At 36.5% G+C, this 19,452-nt stretch overlaps 1 protein-coding gene across 18 annotated transcripts in view; it reads right to left on the bottom strand.

The window, feature by feature from the left end:
- The window catches only part of EVL (Enah/Vasp-like), a 138,713-nt gene that overhangs the window by 55,581 nt on the left and 63,680 nt on the right, over nt 1–19,452 (bottom strand). For 16 of the 18 annotated variants that reach the window (XM_087922182.1, XM_087922176.1, XM_087922187.1 and 13 more), the window contains exons 2-3: nt 3,546–3,714; nt 461–641 (exon numbers count right to left, since the gene is read on the bottom strand). In XM_087922182.1, coding sequence (XP_087778308.1) covers nt 461–466 — 6 coding nt within the window. In that variant the 5' untranslated portion in view covers nt 467–641; nt 3,546–3,714. Of the gene's footprint in view, nt 1–460; nt 642–3,545; nt 3,715–13,535; nt 13,666–19,452 lie in introns of those variants that run through there. The other 2 variants (XM_026698483.2, XM_087922175.1) reach the window with 2 other exon arrangements.

The raw sequence follows: 19,452 nt of genomic DNA, 5'->3' as shown, positions 1-19,452 counted from the left end.
AATTAATTTCATAATCTGGTCTACCTAATGGGGTTGAAAAGACAAAGCTAAACAAATTCATGTCTCACATAAATCTCATACACTTGGGTTAAAACAAGAAAAAGAAAGGTATCACATTTCTTCATTATAATGGAAACAGTAAAATTTCAGGTATGAAAAGTGCCTGGATTATTTCTTTTATGAGCATCTATATTTTCCCCCCATGGGGCAAGACAACTAATAGCATGTGCTATTGCTAGCAGTAGTGTTCTCTTACAATTTAACACAAGCCTTAAAACAGAAAAATGTACATTTTAGAAATACCAAAGTTTTGCCTTCAATGCTTTCAAAAAAGAGCAGATATTGCACCCTGAATGAGTCATGTATCCGGACTCTAATATTTGTACTACTGTATATCAGGCTATAATTTGCTAACAGAAGTGGTAATGGTAGACCCGATAATCTTAATTATTTGTCTTACCTCCATCTTGCTGTGAGTTCATGATATTTAGGGCAAATAGCATTGCATTTGAAAATGTGGTTGCCTCTTCTTTACTAGCAAAGTTCAGTCCATAAACCTGCCGTGCATCACGCCACTGATGGAATGTTGGTGTTGCTTGATTGTACTTCAATCCTTTCACAATTGAATAATTAATCACTACCTGGAATTGAAATAGAAGAAATGAGCAGTCACTAAGAACATATGCTTCAATCTGATGCCATCATTTTCATACAATAGTTTTTACTACTATAATAGTGCATAATTTTATTATCTAATTTCATGAATGGGTTAAGGTTAGCTGCATCAGAAGGAGAAATAGCGTAAAGGCAGCACAACAACTTACTAAGATAATAATGAATTAGCAGCTACTAATTCTAATAATTAGCAGAAAAAATACACATAAACCCATGTATCATTTTAACGTTATTGTATAGTCAGATGTTATATATCTTGTTTTTCTCTTTATGTAAGAGTTTGCTTTCTTTTTGAAATAAATTTTTATTCCCCACCCCCCACAAATATATTTCCAGAAAGGTAAAAAACAAATATAAGAAGATATCTTGCATCAGATTGTTCTATCTTTTCATTTAGCCCAGTATTGTCTGTTCTCTTGGGAGTCCAAATATGAAGAAATCTTTCTCAACACATATTATCTGATCCTTTTAACTGCAGATCCTAGGGATTATAACTTGGGACCCCACACGTAAAACAAATATTTATACCTGAGCTAGGATTTATCTCAACCATTCTGCCAGAGTCACCAATAGTGAGACTCCAGACAACTCCTTATTTTGCCCTGCCCTCACAGCTCAGACTCCAAACTGCCCACATATTATAAATTCTGTTCTTTTCAGATTAGGTATGCTTCCTCTTCAGATCCAAAGGCCTGAATCAGATATAATTTGGAAGTAAAGTACATTCTGCAAGGATGTAGCAGCAATGTGATCTGAAAGTAGAGGGCACTCTCATCAGCCCTCTTGCTACAGATAACAGATAATCAGAGTTGGAAGGGACCTTGTAGGTCATCTAGTCCAACCCTCCACCCAAGTGGGGGACCCTACACAATTTCTGACAAATGTTCCATTGGTTGATTGTTCTCACTGTCAGAAACTTTCTCCTTATTTCCAGGTTAAATCTCTCCTTGTTCAGTTTCCATCCATTATTCCTTGTCTGACCTACAGGCGCTTTAGAAACTAGCTTGACCCCTTCCTCTCTGTGGCAGCTCCTCAAATATTGGAACACTGCTATCATGTCTCCCCTGGTCCTTCTCTTCACCAGACTAGCCATGCCCAGTTCCTGTAACCATTCTTCATATGTTTTAGTCTCCAGTCCCCTAGTCATCCTGGTTGCTCAGTCTAATCAATTGTGCACATTGTCACCTCACCTGACCTCTGTGAGGGCAATGGGATGGTTAAAATGGCCTGCCCCACTGCCCCAGCCACCTAATAAAATCAAGAGATTTCCTGAGGGCACCTAGGAATTTTTCCAGCCTTCAAGTAGCTGTTTTCTGGTATTCAACAAGGACATTAAACATGATTGAATACAAGCAGGTTTTCCCAAGTTGCAGATTGAAGGCCTCCCTTCCTGCAAAGCTGCAAGAAATGAAGCAGCTAAAGAGAGAGATATAATAATGTTGGCAGAAGACAATGAGTGAGTGCCCACTGTTTAGGAGTATTTAGTGGCATAAAAGGAATGGAATGTGTTTTCTTCACCGCTTTTCCTACATCTCCAGACTTGCATCACATAGTAGCCCTGGGTAAAGAAGCTGATCTCTCTGCTGACCACCACAATAATTTTATGGGATTCTTTGAGATAAAACGATATTGAAGATAGACACTAATTGGACAGAATCTAATGAGGTGACAAGGGTAATGTCTAACAAGATTATCTGGAATCCCTTTGAGCTTGTAGAAATCAAGAAAGTGAAAACAATTCTCTGCAGCATGACTGGATTTATGACAATCCTGGCTTCCTAAGTAGAATGCATTCATCTGGATCTGTAAGGTAAGTAATACTGGTACCACTCTGATGGAAAGAGAAAAACCATCTACTGTAAAGGAGGCATACTTCTATCCAGCTGTATTGCAGAACTTCAATCTCCAATCTTCTTTTTTAGAGAAAAAAAAAAACACATTCGACACAATAATGAATGGGTTGAAAGTTGCCTAGATGGCCTCTTGCAGCACTTTGCCAGCCAAAATGGGCCATTGGTGGGGGGGCTGCATGCGTCCCCCTGCACCCTGTTTTGGCTGCCGTCCAGGCTGAAAATAGGTAGCATACAGCCCCTCCATTCTCCATTTTGGCTGCCAGAGGCACTGTGGACTTTGCCATTTTCAGGCTGGCCCCACAGGCCAGATTTAAACACCCCCATGGGCCAATCTGGCCTGCGGGCCTTGAATTTGACACCCCTGTATTAGATAATCTTTATTGACTAGAGTTAGCAATGTGAACACATCTTAAGAAGGGTTGCTGAGGAATGAAGCTGCTCATTCAAATCCAGATGATAAGAAACATTTTGTTTCTGAAGATGGACAGCTTCAACTTGCTTGCCTTTTGAAAGTCATTAAGGCCATAGGGTTCAAAGGGATTTTCACAGCAAATGATGACTATAGAAGATTATTATGCTAATGAGAGTTTTCTTATAAAGCAAGCTGTCTTGTGGGATTTGAATTAGAACAATATGTATAAATAAATAATTCAAACAAATGTGGAGGGGGGAGTATAAAGCTTGGAATGTACAACTTGCTTTATTTATACAATATCCTATATATAAAAGCTGGCATCTCATGGTAATGCTGGAATTATCTGAAACCTTGGAGAATTTCTTGTAACCACTTGAGACAGTTCTGTGTTAAATGGAGCAACATCCCACTTCAGCATAAGGCGTCCTTTGCTCAGCATAAATTATGTATTTTAACCACAGAGGAAAGAATGTACTCTTAAAATAAAAAGTTTAAATGTACATACACACACTAATATACCTTTTTCTAAAACACAGAACAACCACTGTTCTTTGAGTTCTATTTTAGAACTTGTATGGTTGAAACGCTGAAAAAACACTCACTTGTTGATCTTGAAGTTTAACTCCAACTACTCTAAATGTGTTGCTGGCCGTGTTGTGATAGATGTTGATTCGGCTGAAGCCCTGTTGTCCAGGCTTTATTGGCACCCATTTCTTACTGGTATCGTCATAAACCATAACTGATGCCCGGGCTTGGCATATACTCTGTTCACTGAAAAATAAATCAATAAGAATAAACAGTAAATCAAAGATAAGCACAAGATCTGTGATATATTTAATAATCGGAAATAGTAGTGCTTCAGAATTTTAGATATTTGCATTTTAAATGAAATGATTTAATTTAAACTTCACAAATGGAAATCTGAACATTATCTTGAAGTCTGTATATTTTGTGTTTTGAATAAAATGCATAGAAAAATACACTGTCTGTGGAAAAAAATAGTTTCATATTTAAATGCAAATTCATTTTTGTTTTTCCAATTATGACTCAAACAAATAAGTATGAAACAGACTTATGAACATATGAAAATGAAAGGACTGATTCACATATTCTCTCTAGTCTGTAAGACAAAATATTTAAAAATGACCATATGCATACAGAATACATATTATATTCTAGAATAAGACCTCTACCCAGTTTCCTGCCTTTAGAAATTTCTGTAATGCTGGCCTAGTTGTACTGGATTGTGCTATCAGAGGGAAAAAATGATCTTGCGTGCTTGTAGTTTCTTTAGAGAACTCCCATGTAGAAGAAACTAGTGTTTGCTTCATAGGTTTATCTGAAGCCCAGGACTTCATCAATCTCAATTTTCTTACAAGCCATTCATCCTTACTTAAACATTGTAAGTTCCAAGGGAAGTGTAAAAAAATCAGTACACCAAATACAAGCTAGGCGGATATGACCTTGTTGATGACCCTCACTCTGTCAAGGACCTTGGAGTATTCATATCAAATAACCTAAGTGCCAGAGTGCACTGTAACAGCATTTGCCTTTTGGCATTAAGAGTTGTAAATCTAATTTATGAAGCTTCTCCTCCAGTAATATTGAATTGCTAACTAGGGCATACAAAACCTTTGCTAGACCAACACTTGAATACAGCTCATCTGTCTGGAATCCGCACTGTATATTGAACATTAATACAATTGAACGAGTCCAGAAGTATTTCACGAGAAGAGAAGAACTACACTCCTCTGCTCGCAACAGAATACCTTATATCACCAGGCTTGAAAATTATCTGCTACAGTGTCCTTATCTTCAACTGCAATAAAACAAGAGCACACAACAGATACAAACTCAATGTAAGCCACTCCAAACTTGATTGCAGAAAGTACAACTTCAGTAACAGGGTGGTCAATGCCTGGAATGCACTACCTGACTCAATTGTTACATCCTCTAACCCCCGCTCCTTTAACCTTAAACTACCCACTATTGACCTCACTCCATTCCCCATAAGAGGTCTGTAAGGGGTGTGCATAAGTGCACAATTGTGCCTACTGTCCCTGTCCTATTGTCCCCATTTATTCGTACCTATTTCCTGTATTCTTACTCATGTTTATACTTATACTTATATTTTATTAACAAATAAAATAAATAAATAAACGTTGTAAGTTCCAAGGGAAGTGCTAAGAAGACTCTTCACAGCAGAACATCTCCTTATAGGATTTAAGAATTTGAGTTTGACTGCCAATATAAACAAATGAAATGGTAAAGTAGATTGTTTTTATATCGTCCAGTCCCCAAAGATCACCAAAGAAATGTTGGAGATAGGGTGCAAATGAAGAAACGTACAAAAAGTCCTATTGCAGAAATACCAGCTTGTGTATATCCATTACCCAAATTGTATGAGGAGGGATTTTTTTAAATTGTTGCCAGCTAAATCAAAGATATCAAACCTCATTTAATATACTTTAACAATTTAAATTATCACATCTAATAGACTTAAAAACCAGCCAAAACAATTCTTAGCCAATATTCTATATAGAAACTTTATTTTGTTTTGTTTTTTAAATGAAAAAGACGCAGCTTTTTTTGTGAAAGAAAAATATTTTTTGTAGTACACTATTGATGCCTGTGCCTTAAATAGGATACTTGATAGGCAATCTATTAGCAGTAATTCTAAGAAGAAATAAAAGGACAAATATTGTTTTTCTTTTCTTGTTGTATCACCTCCTTCCTAATCTACTTTTTAGGTTAAGAATGAAAAGTGTTACGGTTAAGATTAAAAGCACTTCTTAAGTTATAGTCCTCTTACAGTGTATTTTACATAGAGATTGCATTCTAGGATAGAAGAATGCAATCACAAAATAATTCTAAAAATAGAAAAGTAAATATTGATCAAGATAAAAGTGTGACTAGAATTCCAATTTAATCTAGTGGAGTGGTTGGTATGAGAACTAGAACTCTAATCTAGCAAAACTACAATTAATGCTCTGCAATGTATACTGGAGAGACTTGAACACTGGGGTCAGAGCGTTTTTATTTGTTTTGTTGCTACATATGAGCACAGAGGTAGTCAAAGTTGCTAACACTGCAAAAATTTATCACAAGAGAAAATAAAATACACAGAGAAGAGTTCCAAAAATATTTCTCCAAACTATATGAAGTGCCAAATGTCAAATGCGGTTCCACACAAAGTAATGTACATCAGCAGAAAAATGCAAACTTCATACATTAATGAATGGTTTGAAAGTTGCTGGCAGTTTGGAGCAGCTGATCGGGGAAGGTATCCTGGAGTCATGGTAAACAAGTCAAAGAAAATATCAACTCAGAATGTAACAAGGGGGAGGCAAAATATGGAGATTTTAAAATAAAGCACCAATATTGCAATCCCCTTAGCTAAATCATAGTGACTATATTGGAATATTGTGTACATTCCTAAAAGAGGATATTATGGAGAATGAGAAGCCATCCTCCCCCCAAAAAGACATGTGCCCACAAATATATATTTTTAAACAATGTATAATTTCATTGTGCAATTACAGTGATGGCTACCAATTTAGAATATTTTAAAAAGGGCCTAGAAGATTGGGCTACCAGGGGCTAGTAGTCTAAAGAGCTGTTTACCACTCCCTTAAATATTGATTGCTGTATTCAAATAGCAAGAAAAGGGTATCACTCTCTGGTTTACACCACAGGGCATCTGGAAAGCATCTGGTTTGGCAATGTGGGCAGAGAATGCCATCCTGATAGGCCACTGGTGTTATCCAAGATGACACTCATGTTCTTATGGTGCTACAAATATGGAGTACATATCATTATGTAGTGCAGGGTTCTAATTTCAGATTTAAAAAACCTTTTGTTTTTCTTTTATAACTCAACACAGACAGGACTGTATATACAAGTGTATTACCAGATTCACAACACTAGAATGTCTTTTCACCTTTCAAGTTCTCCTCTGCTAAACTCTCATGGTAAAGCCTAAAAGCCTTTCCACAATGCTTCAGGAGTTTCCACTCTTACACTAATATTTATGCTAATATTTATTTAAAAGTCCACAATAGATGGTAGGATTCTATCATGAAATTATGACAGTCCTATCATTAAATGCCATATCGTCAATTATATCAAGAGCATCATTGTGAAGTATATTTTACATCATAAATTACATCATGAGTATTCTCAACTTAAATTATTTTTTGAACAAATCATATTCCACATGACACAAGTAGAAATAGCCATATCAGTAGGAAAAATTCCGAACATTATTATGGCAAATATTTTTTGTGTACTGGGGAAATGGTATATTCATTAACTGCCATGCTCTAATGCAGGGCTGTCAAACTCCTGGCCAATGGGCCTGATGCTTCACATGCTGGCCACGTCCATACCCAATTTAGCAAAGGGGGAAATAGTTCCAGTACGCCACGTGATGCTGCAGTGATGTGAGTTTGACACCCCTGCTCTAAAAGTGCAGTACAGAGTTCAGAGTGTTGGGCAACAACTGATGATATCCTGGTTCAAGTCTACTTACAGCTGCTATTGGAAGCCGTTCCAAAAAGAAAAGGATCAGAGAGCTATATATCCCCGTGTGTTGCATTTCCTACTACTAGGCTCAATAGTGGCAGATAAAGGGAAGTTTTTCTTCATGCTGAATAATGGAAAAAGGTCCTCACACACAATGACCCCTTTCCCTCCTTTTAAAAATCCTGATCAGGTGATCTCCTGACAAAGGCTCCTTTCGTGGAGTGCCAATACTAATTTATACTTGTCATCCAAGTTGGTCCTATCTAAATGTGTTGGGTATCAATCCTCCAGAATTCACAAATAGATAGAGCTGTCAAAAGTGATAGGAAAAATATATCCAGTTTTTTTTAGTTGATGTACATTTATATTAATGCAAAAAGAGATTTCTGTGACTGTTAGAAGGAATTATATCCTTGAAACTTATGTTTGCAGTTGTGAGCTTTTTATTCTAACTTCTGGATTTCTGGTTTCTAGTATATCAAGGAACCAGATTCCAACTTTTGAAACAACTAATGGTCTTATGCGTATGTTTAAGTCCCAGGATGAGGCCAACCAACTACTTAGAACTTATTTCTCCTGAATCACAAACTTGGCAAGAATCATCATTGTGCAGAAAACAGAAAGTGAAGGATTCTTCTGGAAACAATTCCAAATACCGATACTTAACAATATGTATATTGTAATACACTATATGATTAATGGTGACTGCTGGGATTGCAACTTTTGTTTTAAGTCAGTGGCAGTTTTTAAAAACACATGACAATACTTGAAGCACAATCAATCTCACCCAATTTAATTTCTTTGGTGACTGAATGAGACACTACGTTGGATGGTAAGATTGCTGCAAAAAAGCTATCCTATACTGCTGCTTTGAGATGTCTGAGTTTGTATAACATGATGTAATATCATTCAGAAATGATCCTCCTAAGTCCCAGTGAATTTGAAGAAAGGCAATGAAATTGTGTACCAAAATAATGTGATGCCATACAAAGGGGAGAAGGAAGAGCTGGGGCTGATGGTTTGTACAGCAGCTATAGATCTGCTTTCTCATCTGGCAGGAAATGAGTCACAGCATCATAATTCTCATTCATTTTGAGCTGAACATGTGCCTGGTGGATTGCACCTCAACCCTCATCATTTTAGAGTAAATTATAACACCAAAACACAAAAGTATTTTGCCCAAGGTTGTAATTCAGTATATCACTTTGGCATGCAAAACTTTGGTTCAGTTACCATAAGATATAAATAACTTGGGGATAGTTCCATGACTGGAAAAAGTATTCTCTGCTCAAGACTGTACAGACACTCTGACAGGCAGTAAAGAAAATAATCAACTTAACACACTTTTTACAATAACTATATGTTAGCTACATGAGGAAAAGAGGATCCTTCCCATACATAGTGCTAGAAGGCTGAAAGACCTTTCTGTATCTTCATATTTTCTCAAGCCTTTCAAAGTTCTTCTACAATGACATCAAACCTTTTTCTTCCATTTGCTTCAGTGAAGCAAAGGTTAGTTAGGTTTATATGATAATAGCGCAGCCCCCTCTGATGTGCTGGTGCTGGCATTTGCAGCCAAATGAAATTTTCCATATATCTGAAATTTGAGGAAGAGCTTAAGATTGTGCATGCAGCCTTTCTGGAATACTTGAAATATAGCAAGTTTTGATCTTAGATGATCAAGAAATGGATGTCCTTAAAACTTTTTTTAATGCAAATGGCTGAAAGAGATTCTGAAAAGTAGAGAGAAATAGGCATCCCCCAAAAATAAAGCCATACAAGGGAAGGACTGAAATAATACCCGCCCGCCCCCCAATCTTTCATGGTGACAGCTGCTCCACTAGTAACTGAATAAAGGATTACAATTATCTCCAGCTTAACTCCTGAGGTATACAAACAAGAATAATTTTTAGAATTGTTTCCTTACTCTGTTAGATTCCACTGTTTTGATTTTGTTATTTAGAGACTTAATACTTTTTTCTTATTCTCCTTTTGTTAAATAAGTCCTGTTTTTTTTTTAAATTTCTCACTAATTTGCATATCTGTTTTTCTTATGCAAGATCAAGAGCCCTGGTAGGGTGGAGGCATATTCATGTTATTTTGAGTGCAAAAATGTCTACCATCACCACTACCAAGGATGTTGTATTCATATTATTAGATTTTTAACCCGCCTTTGTTACTTGATAAGTAAATCAAGGCACCAAATATCCATAATACTCCCCTTCATTCTTTATTCTTCTCACAAAAACAGCCACGAGATGGGTTTGGTTGTGAAGAGCAACTGGCCTAAAGTCATCCAGCTGGCTTTCTCATGACTAAGGCAGGATCGGAACTCTCATCTCCTGCTTTCTAAAATACCACCTTTAACCATTACAACAAACTGGCTCTCCACTATCCCTGCTCATTCCCTCTGCTTCACCATACTCCACAGCAGTGTTCCCTGAACCTTGTAATTGTAAGGTCTGTGGATTTCTACTCCCAGAATTCCCAAGCCAGCATACTGGCTAGTGAATTTTATGTGTTGAAATCCACATATCTTAAAATTGCTAAGTTGAGAAGCACTGCTCCAGAGAAACAGGAGTCCAACAGGATTCTCGACATTTTCTGTAACGTCTTATTCATCAGAGCCTCTGAGAAACACCGTGAACAGACATACAGTTTCATGTTTTTGTTCAAGCAGAAAAGAAAGCCAAGAAAAAACATCATATTAAACAATATGCAAGCAGATAGCAGTACTGAAGAGGATGAGACAATTTATCATTCCTCTCTTAACTTATGGCAACAGAGCAGTGTAAAATTACTTATCTGTAATATTAGTCCAAACACAGCTGGACCACAATACCTGCTTATAAACAAAATAGATCACACCAGTCACATAAAACTTCAGCAGAACATTCTACAGCTGGGGAAGCTATGGGAAAAAATGAGTTCTTTCTCTATTATAAATGACAACAAGCAGATCTAATTCCTGTTGGTTAACCAGATTTTTTTTTAAACTAATATATGTGATTGCAGTAATATTTTTTCTCCCAAGCCAACAGGAAATCACAAACCTATGGTTCTGACTTTACTACATTGGCTAAAGCCAATGTAAACTTCATTTAGTATGGCTGTTTTACAAAAAAAACCAAAACCCTGAGATTATACAGGATGTACAGCTGACCTATGTTACTTAGTATGATAGAGGTAAGAAGCCACATGCCTGTTGCTGCAATCCACTTATTCTGAAGAGATAATACATTAAACAGTTAATCAAAATAAAATTAATTATGACAATTTTTAGGAAAAATGTATGATAATGTAAACTTAATTTAAAACAAGATTGGTTGAATTGAGAAAATGTAATTTAATTACAGAGCAAAGTAATATAACTCTAAAATAACTTTTCATGTCAGGGGTAATGTGCCTTTTATGCCACTTGCCAAAATAAATGGATGGTTCTCGGTCCATTTAGAACCTGAATGGGATTTCTTAGGGATACCTAGACTAACCAGGAGGTCAAAAACAAGACAAAACACAAGATGTAAGGCAAACTATATCTGTGTAGCTGACAAGAAAGCTACAAGGACATGAATTCACCACGAGTCAAGCTTGAGCAAAATTTTATAAGAAACTATCAGATACTGCCAAATGTTATTTGGCCCAAATAATTGCTTTGACTTGACACAATGCTTATGTATATTTTTTCTTCACATCGTTACCTCTGCATGCTTTAATTTTTGAAAATATAGTTAGACAAATTTGAAAACTCACACTAACTCTTTGAAGCACTTCAGTTTGTGCCTGGAAATATCTATAAGGTACTAAATGAAAAGTTTAATTCTACTGTCCTAAAATTATACACTGTGTATAAATGAAGACTCTCTTGCAAATATATTTTGAAATTTTAAATTTACACATTTCAATGATTTTGAGATGAACTTTATCAGTAAACTACTTCAGAGAACAGCTTTCAGTAACATTTCTGCTAAACACCAAACTGTTACTAAAGTGCTCAAGGAGTGGCAATGGGTTTGAAAAGATTGTAGAAGATTCTTTTGGGTTATTGAGGAATTTGAACTATCACTTGAATCGATTTCAAATCAGAACCAAGTATGTTTTAGGAAATTGCATGATGAAAGAGACAAAAGATGATTCAGTACATGATTCAAAACAAAAATGCAAGTGATTTTCTTCTTTTTAAAGAACATTATGAGTAAATACATTACATATTCAATAGCTGACTTCCCCAATAAATCTAAAAAAACTGCAAAACAGGACCTCAAAACAGAGAGCATGACATTACTTCTAGCCATACTCAGCATTATAATATAGAAATTCAAATGTTATTAGCATAGATGAGTGATGAATCAAAAGACATTTTATGCTGACTTTCAAGAGACTTTACACCTCAACATTAATTGGATTATATTTTTGAATCAAGACAATTCCCAACATACATATTACAGGATGTAATGTAACTTATTACATACACAGGATATTCTATATTTCACTATAAAAAGGTTATCCTTAACTTCTTCACTTGGAGTCATTGATCTCCACTTGCATTCTGAGTTTCCTTCCTGATGGTGACTGGTACAGTGCCCACAAAATCATTAAAACATGATTATACATGATTACATGTTATAGAGATAACATGATTAGAAAAAGAAAAAGTATATTTTCTTCCAATTCTCAGCATCAGTGCTTATTCTAGACTTACTATCTACAACAGAGGTCTTCAAACTTGACAGCTTTAAGACTTGTGGACTTCAACTCCCAGAATTCCTCCTCCAGTCATGTTAGCTCAGGAATTCTGGGAGTTGAAGTCTACAAGTCTTAAACTTGCCAAGTTTGAAGACCCTTGATCTACAAGAAAGAATCAGGTAGTCACAGTGGTAGGAACTTCCTTGTTCTTTCCCCAAAGTGAAAAAAATTACAAACATATATTGTTATTTCAAGGAATATGAGAAGTAAAACTCTTTGCTTTGTTATACTGTCTGTGCCTCTTTTGTAGCTGGAACATTTAATTTTAAATGTATATTTATACCGTGGAGACAGATTTGGAAAACAGGATCAAGACCATGTCTTGATTTCTTCCTTTTCTTGTGCAGTCTGGATGAGCCAAGATTCAAATTCTACCTAAATAACTTCCTTTGTTCTGGGCAGAGTCATTTCAAGAGGTTCCTCATGGTAATCTCAATCACCAATATATCTTCCCATTTAGAGTGAATATGAGATAGCCAAGATAGCATCAGATATGTAGGGACTTCAGCTGAAATATCTGCAAGCATATAAACATATGTCTATCCTCTTGCTTAGGAGAAAGAAAGGGGTAGCTAAGACAGAATGCCATTCGTATACAACTGAGGCACCTGCAGTTATTGAGATGGGGAGAAAAGAGCTAAACTCAAGACCTTGCAGGTTACATAACCCAAAGACCAAATAATTCTCATCTGCCCAGATAATCTTTTTGCTTACTATTTAACAGTATGGTAAAGAAGTGGTGATTTGCTGGGTTATTTTTAAAGCAAAGACTTTAAACATATAACATTAAGGAAGAGATGCTATTTTTCACAGTGTCACAAATAAACACTGACATGGAAAGTAGCATTAAAGAAATAGTTCTGTAAATATATTTGATTAACTAGAACAGCAGGTTAAATCTATTTAGAATTGATTATCTGAATTCAGAATTAGTAATGTTGCAAAATTTGTAGCAATTCTATATGCAACTTGCATGAGATGTTCAACAGCACATGGCAAAATAATTTCATAGATTTAAACACAATGGCATTCACTTCATATCATATAATAAAGACAGTTTAAGAAAACATTTTTAAAAAATAATTGAGATTCATTAAAATGAGAAAGGTAGATAACTAGGAAGGCACATTAACTAACAAATAAGATTTAATCTTCAACCACAATCTGAAGACTGAAAAAAATAATCACTCTGTAATGATAAATAAGTCTAAATTTACTTTTGGGCTGATGATTTCATTTTTGAATTCTTATTTGTCATAATACAGAGTATTATTCTTCAAATAAATGGTATTTCATTCTTAGAAGGCTTGTCAAAATCTTACCTTGCTGCCATCACAGAAACTATTCAAATGTATTTTTGGAGAAAATCAGAGTACTAATGATTTGTCCAGTACAAATACTGCATTACTGCATTACTTCAATTTGCAAAGGAGAAGTACACATTAACAGTTTGAACCAAGCCAACTGTTTTAACTTTATAGAGTCATAACTAAACAGGAAAAAGGAAGCTTTACCAAAAAAGAAAGCATACATACAGGAAACAAGTTATAGTTGTGATTTTTGATTTTTAAAAAACCCAATGATTGATCAAAAGGGGATTGAAAAAAAACATGAGACTCTTAAAATCTCAAATTAATGTTCAGAAGTTGGCACAATGGCAAGAGCTGAGGTTAATATTACTATGCATAGCAGTCTGAACTGAGCAGGTTGAACTCAAGAAAGCATATATACTAAATAGGACCGTTCTGATAACTTCAAGCTTATCAGTGAGTTTACATGGCTATCCCTGGATTAAACTAGGTCTCCCATGTTGTCATCCAACATTCTATCCTTTTGCAGCAATATAGAACAAGTCCTGCAGTACTGTTTGTCAGCCTTCAAGATTTTTCATTCAAGATTTTTCTCCCTTTGCTTTGCATCTTTTGGCTGTCATAAGTAACAGGGGGAGGAGGGGGAATGGTTATGGGAAGTGAGCTGGAGATGTTACAAACCAGAACTGTATAAGCTGGGGGGTGGGGTACATTCTTGCTTAGGTTTCTATCCTATGCTATGTGCAGGTGCAACCCTTTATCAAACTATGTCAAGGTCAACGGACAGAAGCCTCATTACCACCTAGAGATGCCAACATGATGATACACACAAGTTTTAATTGGAAGAGCCAACTGAAATACTGGGGGTGGGAACGTTGCCATTACTTTGTATATGTGATTTATGCACCCATTTTCTCAGATTCAGAATTCTTTTGTTGCTACCACTTGATTTCCAGTAAAAGATACCTTTTCTCTGATTAAAAGAGTCTAAGTATTTCTTTCTTGGATTTTGAATGGAGCACCAGCTGACACTGCTGCTCACAGCATGATCAGTTTCCTCTAAGTCCTCTTAATAAATAAAGGGGTTCTGGTTAAACGAACACTATCCAAAAGGTGTACTGTATCATGTCTTTATTGAAAATGCAGAAACAATATTCACAATATTCCAATTTTTATTGGAAAAAGGGTATGAAGTCGTGGAATAATCAGCATAACAGAGTTGGAAGGGACCTTGGAGGTCTTCTAATCCAAACCACTGCTCAAGCAGCAAACCCTACAATTTCAGACAAATAGTTGTCCAATCTCTCCTTAAAATCGTTCAGTGTTGTAGCACCCACAACTTCTGGAGGCAAGTTGCTCCATTGATAAGGTGACCAACTTTTTTACTATGAGAAGGAGGACACAAATAAATTGAAGAAAAAAAACAAAGCCACTTGCCCATGGTACATTCTTGCACATGGCACACTCTCTCAAAACAATTCTCCTGTGTGGAGCTCATACGTCTCATAAGCGTCTCGCCACACTGTGCCGACCCTTGAGGAATCGCCATATCAAATACAAATACATCACATCACACACAACGGTTCGGATTGGCATCGATCAAATACGGAGATTTACAGATTAGTCTTCAAATATCAAAAAGGAGGACATGTAGGAGGACAGAACTTACAAAAGGAGGACTGTCCTTCCCTAAAGGAGGACGGTTGGTCGTCTTACCATTGATCAATTGTTCTGTCAGGAAATTTCTCCTTAGTTCAAGCTCCTTTCCTTGATTGGTTTCAATCCATTGCTTCTTGTCCTGACTTCAAGAGCTTTGGAAAATAGATTGATTCTCTCTTCTTTGTGGCAGCCTGTTAGATATTGGGACACGTCTATCATATCATCCCTAGTCCTTCTTTTCATTAAACTAGGATAGTCCCCCCTAATGATCTCTGGTGCTCTTCTCTGCAGTCTTTCTAGAGTCTCAACATCTTTTTTATAGCATGGCAACCAAAACTGGATGCAACATTCCAAGTGTGGTCTTCTCATGGCCTTATTATCTATCTATATAAAAACAAAATATCACTCACGCATCATCACAAAATCTCCAGAACCGTAAAGCCTACAAACCTGAAATTTGGCACGCATGTTCCTCTTGGCTTCTAAGTGCTCACTAAGAAAGGATTTTTCGAAATGAACATCAGAGCATTAGTATTTCATATATTATTATTAACACACTCTAATGCTAAGGAGTTCTACTCCCCCTCCCCACCTGAAAAGAAATCTCTTCCAAATGCAAAACACAAGCAGAGGAGAGGAATTTCAGTTTCAGTTTCACAACAGCAACCAGCTTTAGTACAGAACAGTTGAGCTAAGCCATGCCCGGGCTCCTTGCTGTCTCCTTGCTCACACAGCAAATACTCTTTCAGTTTCCAAACAGCCCTCAACTCTCTTACACACTGACAGGATGCTAGCCAAATGAATACTGATGGATGCTGGTAGGTAGAGGCACATCCCCCCCCCTTATTTTCCTCCCCAAAAACTAAGTCACATAGTTTCATAGCGAAGCACTGGCATACAGCTAGTAAAGTGATATTAACACATCACATGCTCTTGATTCTATCCCTCTGTTAATTCAGCCTAGGACTGCATTGGCTTTTTTTTGGCAGCTGCAGTACACTGCTGGCTCGTATTTAAGTGATTGTCCCCTAAGACTCCAAGATTTCTCTTACAGTTACTACTGTTAATCAGTTCTCTTAAAGGGACAAACTTGAATTTGATGTTCGAAATAAATTAGAATGTTAGGGCATGATCTCAAATACAGGCAGATCCAAAGTATCTATGAATTAAATGAGGAAAAACTCCAAGCTAATAGGGGACATTGATCAATAGATACAGGAAAGATAAGACTGAATTTATTGCTGCTAAATAATTACTACTAGTTACTAAATGTAAAATTTTATAACAAATCAAGATACTGAATGTTAGCTCAATATCTTCAATAAGAACATGATAAAGTACACTGTTCAATCAAAGTCACTTAACATTTAGATGAAGTCCTAATGTGGATCATGCAGATTATATATAGTTTTAAACAGATCACAAACTTTGTCTCACCACTGTAGCACATGACAACTTTCTAAATTCTTCCTGTTGTTATCACTGAGATCAGCAAAGCAGGAAAATGAGCACTGTTTTTAGAATTAGGTTAAAGAGCTTTGACATGCAGTGTGATCTAATTTACAAGCATGGGTTTTTTTAATTGGAGGGGACTTTCCTAAATCATTAGTAGTTCTGCCTGTTTTTTCAGCTCCTGTTCCTGACTATCCTTTTCAAAAGTATGGCCAAGTATATTTATTTATAAAACAACAACCCTGAGACCCCAAGTATCCAACTGCTCTAAGCAGATTTGGCCTATTACTAAAATCCTTTAACAATTTCAAAATTTACTGGAGCAAATAAAGAGCTTCACGTAAGTTCTTAAATACTATAGCAATAGCACTTAGACTTACAGCACTCTCTAAGCCAGGGGTGTCAAATTCGTGTTGTCATGGTGCTGTCACATGACGTATCATAACCTTTTTCCCTTAGCTAAACAGGGCGTGGTCATGGCCAGTGCATGACGTATCTGGCCTGCGGGCTGAAAGTTTAATAGCCCTGCCCTAAGCAGTGAACACAATCAGCATACTGTCCCCAACAATGGCTCCTCATTTTACCAACCTCAGAAGGATGGAAGGTTGAGTAAACCTAAGACAACATAAGTCAGCTAAATACTATGCAATTCAGCATGTACTTTCTCTTATTTTACTCAGAATAAATATTACAAGTTCTTCTTCATCGAACATAAAGTTTAGAAAGGATTCTGAAGATAATTGAATCCCAACTCCTGCCCAAATCATCAATACAGCATCATCAACAATTGGTCTTCTGGTCCCTAAACGCCTCCAGTGAATCAGAGTCCACTACTGCTTCTCATTATTAAACATCTCTTGCATGTAGACTTTTTCTTTCCTAGGACTAACCCTAAGGACGCCGTTTCTTATTCTGCCTGAATACTTGAATAAAACAAGTGTTGTCTCCAACAGCCTTCTTTATTCTTACCTGTCTCCAACCATTCCTCAGTTTCCTTCCAGGCCTCTATTATTTTGGATGATTTCCACTGGATCTATTCTAACTTGCCATTGAGAGTTAGGCAGCATACACATTTTAATATAATAATAATAATAATAATAACAACTAATTAAAAATAATTTAACTCCCTGCCACATGATTGAATAATCAAGTGCCTAGAAATAATAGAAGAGCATTTGAAGGACAGTGAAGATTCATTGAAGTTAGTACACCATGAAGGTTTTCTGAGTACTGGACATGGCAGGGCAAAGTATTATATAGCCAATACAGGTAGTCCTCAACTTACAACCGCAATTGAGCTCCACATTTATGTTGCTAAATGAGACATTTGTTAAATGAATTTTGCCCAATTTTATGATCTTTCTTACCACCGTTGTTAAGTGGATTGCCGCTGATGTTAAGCTAGTCACGTGACTGTTAAGTGAATCTGGCTTCCCACTGACTTTGCTTCAGAAGATTGCAAAAAGTGACCACATGACCTTCATAAACAGTCATAAATTATGAGTCAGCTGCCAAGTGCCTGAATTTTGATCACATGACCAGCCACTCTTGTAAGTCTGAAAAATGGTTATAAATCACTTTTTTCAGTGCTGCTGTCACTGAATGAACTGATGTAAGTTGAGGACTACCTGTACATAAAAAAGCAGGCAAAGCAGGCAAAGCAGACAACACCTAGCAAAGGCTAAGAGCAGGGAAATAAAAGGAAGACCTAAGGGAATAATTCTAGCCACATAAGACCAAGCTTTAAGAAGAAATGCCAATCCTCGTGTGAAACAAAAACCTGATATAGATGGTCCTTTGTTCACAGCAGCACATTTTCTTCCACACGCTACGCTTCTTTGGCTGATGCACACACACAAAAAAACACCCTGGCTGCACTTTCTGATTACATGGCATAGTTGATGAAAATTCCACTCCCAATTACCACCTGGTGTCTTTTTTTCCCCAAAGCCTTGGATCTTACAGCACAGTCATCTAAATTTTAAAAAGGAAAACTTCCTGTGTCTGCTCCTGTTCTTCTGGAACTCAATAATACAGGCATTCCTTGCTTAATGACTAGTTGCTTAGTGACCTTTTAAAGTTATGACAGACCCTCCCCCCCCAAGCTACTTACATCCCATTTTTGAAGTTCTGATGGCCATGCCCTCCATGGTCATGTGTTCACATTTTGGGCACTTGGCAACCAGCTTGATTTATCAGCAGCTTCCAGCAGTTTTCAGCCGTTTTCCAGCATTTACTTCCAGTTTCCAGCAAAAACTGCCCATTGGAAAAATCTGACTTTTTAAAGTGACCGCCATGTTCAATTACTGCCACAAAAATGTCATAAAATTGGATGTGGTCATTTAGTGAGTCTCTTAACGATCACCATGACTTGCAACCATAATCCTTGACAGTTATAAGTTGAGGACCTGTAGTTAACAGAAGATACTACATATATCTATTCAGAAGTGAGCCATGCTAAGATTTATTTTCCTCTTGTTATCACATAAACAAATTATCATGCCAAAGAATATCGCCAAATTGAATAATATTTCATTTTTATTTTAAAAACTTTGTGGTAAGAGAATTTTAGCATTATTAATCTAAACCAAGAATAATTAATTTCCTTTACTTTGCATCATGACAGAGATCTTGTAGTTATATGCAGTGCTCCAGTGCAATCAGGTAGGCCCGATGCTTTCAGTCCTGTTTTAATTGTGTGCTTTTTTTTAAAAAAGGAAAGGGTGCAATATTTTAGTCTTTTATTTTTAAAGACAACTGAAGCCATGAAGAAATTGTCTATTATCACTGAATTAAGGTAATATGACTCTGGGGCTTC

This window comes from Pseudonaja textilis, chromosome 1, assembly GCF_049901715.1.
Source record: "Pseudonaja textilis isolate UNSWEBS1 chromosome 1, rPseTex1.2, whole genome shotgun sequence".
In the NCBI taxonomy this organism is placed as follows: domain Eukaryota; kingdom Metazoa; phylum Chordata; class Lepidosauria; order Squamata; family Elapidae; genus Pseudonaja; species Pseudonaja textilis.
The sequence above is the reverse complement of the archived record's forward strand: the minus strand, read 5'-3'. Positions and strand labels throughout refer to the sequence as shown.